At 32.7% G+C, this 11,481-nt stretch overlaps 1 protein-coding gene across 1 annotated transcript in view; it reads right to left on the bottom strand.

Moving 5' to 3' along the window:
* The window catches only part of LOC111046905, a 32,422-nt gene that overhangs the window by 3,328 nt on the left and 17,613 nt on the right, over positions 1-11,481 (bottom strand). The window contains exons 2-7 of the mRNA XM_022332554.2: positions 6,890-7,053; positions 5,317-5,613; positions 3,681-3,784; positions 2,655-2,825; positions 1,739-1,941; positions 509-729 (exon numbers count right to left, since the gene is read on the bottom strand). Of these exons, the coding sequence (XP_022188246.2) occupies positions 509-729; positions 1,739-1,941; positions 2,655-2,825; positions 3,681-3,784; positions 5,317-5,604 (987 nt within the window). The 5' untranslated portion in view covers positions 5,605-5,613; positions 6,890-7,053. The remainder of the gene's footprint in view (positions 1-508; positions 730-1,738; positions 1,942-2,654; positions 2,826-3,680; positions 3,785-5,316; positions 5,614-6,889; positions 7,054-11,481) is intronic.

Below are 11,481 nucleotides of genomic sequence, written 5' to 3'. Positions count from 1 at the left end.
GTTGATAGTTTAGTTTCAATACTGTATATGCCTAATCTGTTGTACATTTAGGTACTATTTGATGTTATAGTAACTTTAAACGGTGTCATTAAATGAATCTATTCCGCCAGTTTAATTTTATCAATGTTAAACCAATCATTATTCCTCAAATAACTACTTGACTCATCATTTCACTATCCATGATGAACTGCAAGTTAATAATTTGTTTTGAACTATTTTGACGACACTACAGTCTATTTTTTTTATTGATAGTTATTAAAAACTGGTACTCAAGTGTGGAGCGCTCTAGGATTTTTTCATCACTAATGAGTGTTGAAAATGGATTTTTTTAAATCCGAAAGCGCTCCACATGTGAGTGCTATTTTTTAATAACTATTATTCAAAAAAATAGACTGTAGTGTTGTCATAATAGTTCAAAACGAACTATTTGACTTTCCAGATATTTCTGTTTCAGATATTGAGTCAATTATAAATTAACGAAATAATAATAGGAGGAATGATCTCTTACATCGCCCAAAAGTGCCCATGACATATCCTTGTGGTAAATTAGATCGAATCCGTAGCTCTTTGAATAGAATTCTTCGAGAGTGGAGAATGGCTGGTATTGATGGCTAGATGTTAGAAATGTTATCAGAAGACTTTGATAGTACATGACCATCAAGTAGCAGAAGAAGAGTGTTACAAGACAACCGAATCTCGCTGATGTATTCATAGGCGAGAAACCTAAACCTGAACATAAAACACCTTGAAAATATGATAACAAAGAATACTGTAACCTTTTAGGAATTTGTATATAGTTTACTAAATATTCTATTGAACAAGTTGAACGTACTATAAATTCTGAGAAAACTGTATGAGGAAGTGTAAAGGAAGAATTATCTTCAAAGTATACCGGTACATAAATGTACCATAAATACATGAAAATATACCGGTACATAGGTAATGTAGTTGTATTCCAATGATGCATAAGTAAATAATTACATGAGCGATATTCACAGTGATTAAGGTCGTCTCTTCCAAGAGAATAATTAATTTTCATAATTTATTTGAATAATTACTTTTTGAGTGGATATTTTTTAGTGGCTTTGAATATTTTCTAATTAATTCATATCAGATAGTTCAAAACCATCCCGTACGGAATAGTTCACGTGCACTTCGAACTATTTTAGAAAGGAAACTATCTCATTTTTAATTACAGGCATTTAAAGAGATTGAAGATACACTATGAAATACGGTAACTCTTTTCAAAAATTGTAGATTCTGATTATTGTCTCAAACTCACTGACACTCCTGTCATTCCATATGCCACTCTCACTTTGAGTCTTTCTTCCATGAAGAGATCAATTAATTAAAAGTGAATTCGCTAGTTTGAGAAATAATGGGCTAATAATATAAGTGAATCTCATATTAAACCCTTCACATATTGCTGGCTTCATACATTCTGAGGAAGCGGAGGCTACGCTGAACATAGAAAAACCTTTCAACAAAATGATCCACAGAGCATACGAAAACTTATATTATAGCTTATGAAACTTGGTAAGATTCTCACCCAGACTTCCAATATATAGTAGTTTTCAGCCTAAAAATTTGAAGATTAGACCACTCTAAAGTTGGATACAGTAATTTTCAACCCTTAATAACCTATACCAATGTTCGTTTACTCATTTTATTAATGAGTTTGAAAAACTTACATTACCGTACCAGTTCTGTCATCTTGAAATTAGAGAAAAAATATCACCTTGTGATGCTAAGCAGCGTAGCGGAAGTATTGCCGCATTTCCGAATTCAGTTTCCTTACGAAGCAGAAGAGCAAGTATGGAAGGCAGAATTAAGAAAACCATGAAAACAAGAGCCAGCCAAAGCTTCTCATCAAACGGATGGAGCACATTTGGCATCAGCATGTGCTTATGGCTCAATGGAGAATGGAACATTAGTCGAAAGCTGAAATATAGTGTAATTATAGATATTAGGTATATTGTTAAATAAAATAGTTCTAGTTGACGATTGTTGAATCACATCTTTTAAAAAAATGTTATTTATATATTTTTACTTTCCTCATTCATTCATATTTTCCATCTCACTTTAACAAACCTATACAATAGAATATGAAGGTTATTATTTTTGAACAACGTACAGCAGAACCTAGTATTATTATAGATTCTACTGTACACTGTGCAGTTTTAGAGATAATTCTTGAATTCCACTATAAACTGTTTTACACAGTAGGTACCTAGTAAGGATAACAATATTTTTCTTTCAATTAAGTAGACTACTTTTATTGTTAGAATTAATTGCTAGAACTGTGGCACGTAAAATCATTCTATATGTGAGCCTAGAAAGCAAAAATGCATGTAATAGCTCAACTGTAGATTTACTCATGTAGGTACTTAATTCCTATACAGAAAAATAATACACTTTATACTTTATCAATCACAAATATATAAGTTCTTATACTGTGAGAAATAATTATTATAAGCAAAAAATATAAACACTGGTTCAATAAGTTATTGATGATTAAGAAGTACCTATCTAATAGTTTTAATGAGGGCCTACAACATTACCGTATATATAAAAAATATCAATGGCACAGGAAAGTTTTCTATTATTTCATTGGGATAGGCTACTCACAATTTGGCAGTTTTGTGAATGCTTACCTAGCAGTGAATACAGTTGCCTTCATTGCATAGCCCTCGGCAGCTCTCTCTGTTACGGTCACAAGATTTGTTGGAACATCAATTTCTTGACTTCCGAGCAAACCAATCATTCCATCCCAGGGAGTTGAATTCTTTGTATCATTCTCAATACTTCCCTCAATAATAACCAAGCTGGAGATCAAATAAGTTACAGTTTATCCATTGTGAAACTCAGTTATAAAAAGTAATTTTCATTTTACATCTTATTCATCATCGGTGCTTTTGAAATAAAACTCCAAGCTTCAGAAACTTTTCTGATTCTTATTAAAGATTCCGGTACTGCAGAGAATGCCCTATTTATCAAACATTATTACCGGTGTTAAATTTTTGAAAATAGAGAAACTTGTCAATGGAATGTTCAACATCTTTCGAGAGCTATCGATACCGGCGTATGAAATTTGCTTAAGCAAAGTGCAACCGAACTAGATGTTAATTGGGGAGGCTTAAGAGCCTCTTAAGAGCCTTCACAATTGGAATTATGAATGATATCTTATATGAATACTTACTTTACACTTGAAATAGTATTCAGACTACCTGACACTGGTACATAATATTCTCTATCAACAGATAGGCCTACTTTACTTCAAAAGTGACTAACCTTTTACTTGAATAACTCCTGGTTTGAGTTCTATATTCTTTATAGGCTATTATGCAAATTGAAATAATTTCAATATAATAGCTGATTGATTCAAGTGGTCTTCTGTTTTACAGTATAGCAAGATACAAAATAGACAATGTTTGGATAATGTTAAATTTCATCGAAATATTTCACATGGAATTCTTGACTTTGTTGGTTGAATTCTTTGAAATAATTGCCAAATGCTGTACCTCTAGAATATTACCTATATATGGTTTGAAGCGAAGAGCGTAGCCTTGCTATGTGATCTTCAATGATTTTGAGAATTTAACTACCACCAATAAATAAACAATAGCATTTAAATGAGAGTGCTACAAGAAAGTTTAAATTTAATGAGTTAAATGGCTTACGTGAAATTAAGAAATTCTGTCAAATCATTCCAGACATCCACAGCATAACGATCACTTATCATCATGGCATGATACTTAGGATCATTCTGATCAAAAATGAGAGGCTGGAACAAAGTAGGCTACCTATCAAATTGATTTTATCTGAGGGATTTAGCTGAGTCCTAGACTTTAAACAGCTGGAGTCAGAAAATTGGCTTTCCAAAACGGGGAGTAGTCGCAGCTTTTATAGCAGTATAGTTGTAGTTTTTATTTTCTCATTTTTATAATTGGAAACGTCTTTCCTTGACAAAATTAGACATTCCTAAATAATTCAAAATAGCTGAAACTTTACATTATTTTCTCTTTATTTTATTTTGTGTTCAATTTTCTAGTTTTACGATATTTAATTCAAACGTACCTATGACAATGACTGCGACTACGCCCCGTTTTGGTAAACCAATTTTCTAACTCCAGCTGTTTAAAGTCTAGGACTTAGCTAAATCCCGAGCTCGGAAACCGGCCCTAAGATATTAATATCGGGGCACCGAGCTTAGCTCCGGAGTACACATTAAGCATAGAATCATAGTTTATATTTCTTTATTGATAAACAGAAGACAATCCTTTAAATGATTGGGGAGGGACTAATATGCACCACCCTAAATTGTTTCTTCGAATTCTGATTTATACCGCCTACACTATAAATTGTCCAAAAAGTAGGTTATTTTCGATACACATGAAATCAGGATCAATTCCCAGTCCAAACATTTGAAAACAGGAAAGGTCTAATTTAGATTGTTGACAAACAAAATTGAATAACAAAATAACACTCACTAATCACCTAAAACGGCAAAATAATGATTAACTTCGAAAATCAGATATTTTGATCAAGTAGATTGAAATTTCTAGATAATATTTCTCGTGAGATAATCTGATTGATTGCAAAATAGCTCAACAGCTGAACATAATTCTGTCTCTCTCCCACACAGGCACTCACATCTTCCGTTAACAACAGACGACGAAATTATCATCTGTTTTTCCAAGGATGAATAATAATTATCCTTTCCATGTCCTTCAGCAAATTTTCCAGGGATGAGACCTAGTGCAATCGAATTTTTATATCATAAACCTACTATGTTCCAAATTTCGTGAAAATCGTTAGAGCCGTTTTCGAGATCCCTTGAACATAAATAAATACCCAAACAAACAACCATATAAATAAATATATACAGAAATTGGTCGCTTAATATAATAGAATGTATATTTCCGAGTGTAGATCTGATTATAGCAGCAGTGCTCAATTAAATTATTTTTTAATAAATGTATTTTAGGTACATTGGTGCTAACCGTATATAAAATGACAGAACTCAAATCTTGATTAGAAACAATCCTCAACCTACTGCCATCCTTAGACAAAATTAGACTATTAATCAATTTTGTTGCCAATATCAACCGTAGCAACTGTTCCGAAGAGGTATTCTCTCTAGATTATTAATAGTTCTTTAAACATGTTACGGTATATACTCATATTCAAGATTGAATGCTTCATAAACGAAGAAGAGTGTAGGAATCAGATTGATTTTTGAAAAAAATGAGTTTTGAATATTCAAAGTGGTAAGATAAGTTATGAATATTTTCCATAACACTCATGAAAACTCACCCGAAACCCCTTCCCATATATTTTCAACCCATCCATATTTTTTCTCCTCATCCAAATTGACTGATTAGTTTTCATAATCCAAATTCCCATTGCTTCATCTTTGAAAGCAATTCCTCTCACTATAGGATTGTCTGGATCGAAATGATAAGCTTCGTAAATAGTGCCATCACATAGAGATACTATATAAACCTCAATGTCAGCCGGTATCAATGAAGCAATCTCACTCAGATCAATCTTGCAACCGGTGTTTGCTGATATTAAATATAGAGGACGTAGCCTGGACATCATTGTGAAAGCCTGCAAGTATACAATGATCATTTCAGGCCAATACATTGAATTTAACCCAACATTTCGTCATTTTCTCTATATAATGACAAAATGTAAGCAACAATAAACAATTCACAGCTACTTTATGTAGCTGATGATAAATTCTATTGATACAGAGTGTCCAAAAATTGAAGTTCCAAACACCGGGAATAGGTTTTATGGGTCAAAATAAAGAAAAAATGAGGAATAATTTTTTTTCCTAAAACGCTTCGTTTACGAAATATTCGCCATTTTGTATTTTTACAAAATAATTTTTATCTTCAAATTTTTCCAATCGATCGCTATGCAAATTGGTGGGTATGTTCAAATAAGAGAGATGAACTGTAGAAAAAATATTCAACTTTTTCCAATTCGAAAATTCAAAATGGCGGCCATTTTAAACGTTCAATCCAACATTGTGGAGAACGGTGATAGAGAAATTTACGAAAAACAAATTTTTCAGGATTTTATTTATTATCAGTCAACACGGGGGTGCCCACAGCATGTTTTGATGTCGCAAGTTGCGACATGAGGCTAAATTTTGGGGGGGGGGATTTTTAGAAAAAAAAACTATGAAAATAGTACTTTTTCAATAGGACTTTTTCAAGATAAAGTACCTAAATGGTTCTTAGTTTTTTTTTAGTTCAAGTACGTAAAGGTTTTCAAGTACCTAAATGAATGCCAAATTTTGGGGGGGGGGATTCTGCGTCATGGACCATGGGGGGATAACTTCAACAAGAATTGCAATATCTCGATCCCATTGTTCAATGATTAATTACTAGTCAAACTCAAGTTATCACTGTATCGAAGAATAAAATAACAAAGGTATGACTAGGTACTGGAAAAAACCCACAGTAATAATTTCAAATATAATTTGAAAAAACGTCATTCTTTCTCAACTTTCTCACTTTCTCAATTCTAAGCTGATATTTTCATTTTTATCAAAAAAGAATTTAAAATTACTCTGATGACAGAAGAATATAATGTTCACAAAATAATAATAGCCAGCCCAATGGATAGCCTGTATATATTTATAGTGAATTCACTATATTTCTTGAGAAAGATTATATTATTACATTGTACAAGAATGTTCATTATAGAGAGCTCATTATGTGATAGAGAACAATAAAATCACAAAATAAGTTACATTTTTTTATTACGGAAACGGAGACATATGTATCGGTATGTTTCAACATCAAATCTATATACGACAATATACTGCAATGTAATATAATGTATTGGATAAAGATGGATGGTTTCCTCTTACTGTTTTAATTGCGACTTCCTCAGTGCTGTAAAATATAAGTTGTTCTTCATTGACCTCTCTTTCCACAGTCGGCTCCTGAACAATGAATACCAGAGCTGATAAACCTAACTTCAGGAGTTGATGCCAGAGCTCTACAGCTGAATTTTGATATTTCAACGAGCTATCTGTTTCGAAGTGACACAAATTCTGATCAGTATTACATATTTCAATGATTTTACTAGTTATTCAAGTAAACAGGCATAACTGTTTCTCTCAATCACCTATTCAAATAATTGAATATTGAAGATTCTATTTATGGATTCATTCCAACGGACACATTATTGATCATAGAAAGATAATCATGAATCATACTCTGTATAACCGAATCATGTAATCTGTAAAACAGAATAGGAGTGAGTATTTCACAATTTTTATGAAGAATGGATATAGATCTGACACCCCAAAAATTTCACTAGAGATCAGAGAAAACTTCTTTCTATAGTTAGATAAACTTCCAATTTGAATTCCTCATCTCTATATCGAAATCTAATGAAACTCACTTCATCTTATTTTAAAGTTCATCCTGATTGCTGAAATGGTTGTGTCCATTTTCGTATTCATCAGTTATTTCCTTTATTGTGAAGAACATTCTAGTATTCTTTCCACTGTCTAGTATTTTATTCAAAAATAATAAGCTATTAATAATATTTATTATTCTATTTATAAAATGTATTTGCTTCGAATTTTTAATCTTCTCATCTCCTTATACCTCATTCAACATTATATTACTGGTGAAATGATTGCAAAGGTCTGAAGATAAAGAGATTCTTATGATTTTTCTAATGAAAATAACTGAAATCGATATTCATTATTATACTTATTCAATCGATTCTGTGGATAGTGAATTTCAACATAATTTTATATAATGATATAGGATTATAATTGATTCACCTGTCTGGTGTATAAAGATCGAAAGTTTGACAAATTCCTTATTTTCCCGTATAAAATTCACAATGTTTAGTATTTCTTCGGTAGTGGAAAAGTTACTGGAAGCTTCAATCACTGAAAAATCCTCAATAATTGCATCATTCTGGCTATTCATGCTCGAATCAGATGTATATGGATAGGCATATAAGGGAAAATTCAGGTGTAAAAATATTGTGAAAAATGAAACGGATTTTAACATTTTTTTTAAGATTCCTCCTCAGACCTAATTTGCGAAGACTGAATGTGTGGAAAACATAGGCACGGTCCACTTTCCAACCAATTTGTGATTGATTCCACTTAATGCGAAAGTTATTATAGAAGAACACTGTCCTAGAAATGTATGAAACTGATTGATGAGCTTTTTACCTCATATTAATCCCATTACCTACTCATGAGCATCAGTCAACTTACCGTATGAATATTTTAAATATTGGCCCTCGGGATGAATTGATTGCTATTTATAAAGAATCTGATTTCTTGCTCATTATGAGAGCTCATTATTGCCTTATGACATATGATGGAAATGAATGGATCAAAAAGAATAGACTAGCTTTATTCAGTCGTTATTATTAATGTTTCAAAACCCTACAAACTGGATTCAAACATTCATGTACCATAATTCAATCCAATATCAGCATGTCTGAATGTTATGATACTATCAGAAGATGAATATTCCATATATTACAATATTTCATTATAAAGACGAAAAGCCATTATTATATTGAATGTGAAACATTTGTCCGAATAGGATTGAAAAAGAAGATTCAATCCGAATGGAACCGATTGGAAAATTTATTGGAAGTTGGCTGGTGGCGATAAATAAAAAAAGCTACACAGCTCATTCAGATCATTTCAACCCCGAGTGCAAAAGTCACACTTCATTTTTTGAAAAAGAAATCAAACAGCCCCAGAATTTACAACAAAATAACTAACTTCAACAAAGGGTTTTGTTGACGCGTGCCCGGTTAAAGAAGGTGCATTTTTATTAAAAAAGGGTCGCAAGTGAATAAAACTTCAATGGCCTCATGATCGAGTTCGGTTTTCCACGGCTCTCTCTGAATATTACTGTGAGTAACAATGCCCAGTTTCTATTCAGAGGAATTGATTGTCAATTTACATTGAATCAATGTGTAAGTGCGATAGAATGTACCGATCATATTACTTCACCCTTACAACTCAAGAATAACTTCAAAGTGGTTTATGAGTCAAATAAACCCATCACAAACTTATGTGCAAATGTGCAGTCAACCAATCAGTGACTTTCATTCTCTATTTTTGTGATAATTAATAGTATAAAGAGTAAGTTCCTCTCATTTTTCACATTGTCAGTATGTTGGATCTGAACTGGAACGGCAAGATATGGATCTGAACGTTGGATCTCAAGCTTAAACTGCATTGAAATAAAAATAAAATATCAAGATTGATAAGGCTTTGAAGAGCTCACTTTCAAACTTGTCTTCCCAAATTTACATTCTTAGAATCAAAAGATGAAAAAATTAGCTTATTCTAAGAAAAATTGAGGAGAAATAGTGAAAATATTAGCGAAATATAATATATTGGCACATGAGTGAGAGAAAGAGACTTGCTTACAAGTAGCAAGGAAGCAGTTGGGAAAGAGAAGAAGTAAGGAAAACAGGCAAAGAAAACAGGGAAATGGAAACGCAGAGACTGTCAGATGGCTGTCACTTGGTCAAATTCAGTTGAGATTTATTTATTCAGTTGAGCTATTAATTTATACAATAGCTTATCGGTCGATTAATTTAGTTTATTTTTATAATATTGGTCCACATTTCTAAACTGATATCGAATTATAGCCATAGCCTAGTGTGAATATCTTTTCTATCAGTCCTTCGTTCTCCCTCATCATACAACAAATAATTCAATTGCTGGTCTCAAATATTGGAGTCGCCTTTTGTTCTTATACTATCCAGAAAACACACAATAATATCGACAATCAATCTTCATTCTCAACACGCTACCGTACCACGCTACTTGAAAAAATCACTGAGGATCCAGGATGGAATTTGTAGCGCGGTCATCCCCAAGTTTTGACAGCAATAATAGAATAAATTACACCGATCCGTGGTCTCTGTGACGTTGATATAGCATTATATCTTTTTAATGTTTGGATAATAGATAGGGTGCGTGATGGAGTGGCTTTGTTTGGAGAGCGATGGTTGGATTCAAGGAGGGGGGTGGGGGCGGAAAGAGAGGGTCAAGAAAGCGGATCAGTTTTTTAGGGTCGCGTGTCTTTGGTAATGAGCTCTCTTCGAGCCACTTCAGCCGAGGATTAGTCTTGCAAACGCTTCAAGCACCCGCAACACATCGTCATGAATTACAATAAGTGTGACTTTTCACTTTTTATCTTGACGAGAGTTGCAGCTTAGCTGAACCATCCCCCTCCCCTGCTTCCCTTGTCATCGTATCACTAAGAGTCATCAGCCGACCAATTGCGAACACCCCATCCGAATCAATTGCTTGGCTTAGGCTTGGCTTAGGCACCATGCACAATGTAAACAGAGAGTGTGCTGAATAATTTTGAAAATTAAAAAATTTATCTGGTCTAGTCGACTACGACTAGGAAATAGGTATTGGAAACAGTGATTAGTAGTTTCCGTATCAGATTAGTGGTACCATACCTGTAAGAATTATTTATCATTATTAGTATTATTATACTAAGTATAATAGTATCATTATTAGTTTTCATATCAGATTAGTGATACCATATCCATAAGAATTATATCATTAGTATCGTCGTATGTCATGCTAATTATAATTCTACACTAGAGATCCCCTGGGTTGAAGAACTCGCTCATGAACTTTAGTATTGATCTCTGAGATCCGCAACTTGTAATTATACCGAGTTGGTAAGAATTATTATGGAAACAGCTAAATATATATTTTACAAGTATAGGTTTAGTAGGGAATCCCTATTCCAATTGGAAAAACCTTCTGTCGCTTCAATCCGTCATATGGATCCAACTTCATTTCGAATCCAGCTTCATTTTGAATCCAACTTCACTTTTTCAAATGAGAAGGTGGTCATGTGATACATGATTTCGATACAGAATTTCAAAGGAAAATCAATGGCGAAACATTTGAAGGTACTAATGAACGATAGAAAAATTAAATGAGTAATCTATACATTATAGTAAACCTATACATTGAATAATCAAATGTTAGTGAACCCTAACAATACTAGCTTCTACTCACATTTTAACATTTTGAACAAAAAAAAATTGTCATAGCAACTACTATCACAAGTAGTATGTAAAAAGGTTGGAAAAATTTGTGTTTAAAATGTGAAGCTGATTGTTCAATTTTCTCTAAAGTTCTTGTCGAACATACAAACAGTCAGAAAACGACTTTGGGCTCTAGTAAGTCAAGAGTGAGAATTTCGCTAACGATCGTTCAATTAAGGCTGCTATCCAAAACTGCTTCTCAAAACACATTGTATTGTTATTGTGAAAGAAAAGTGATTTTAATGGAAATTGTTTTTCCTGAGGAATAACCGAGAAATGAATAATGAAATTATCATTTAGGGAGTAGCTTTTTAACTGTTAACAAATTCTTCAACAACTTTTTCTTTGTAATTATAGGATTCATTACCAAGAAATGTAGTTTTT

This window comes from Nilaparvata lugens, chromosome 2, assembly GCF_014356525.2.
Source record: "Nilaparvata lugens isolate BPH chromosome 2, ASM1435652v1, whole genome shotgun sequence".
NCBI lineage: Eukaryota > Metazoa > Arthropoda > Insecta > Hemiptera > Delphacidae > Nilaparvata > Nilaparvata lugens.
The sequence above is the reverse complement of the archived record's forward strand: the minus strand, read 5'-3'. Positions and strand labels throughout refer to the sequence as shown.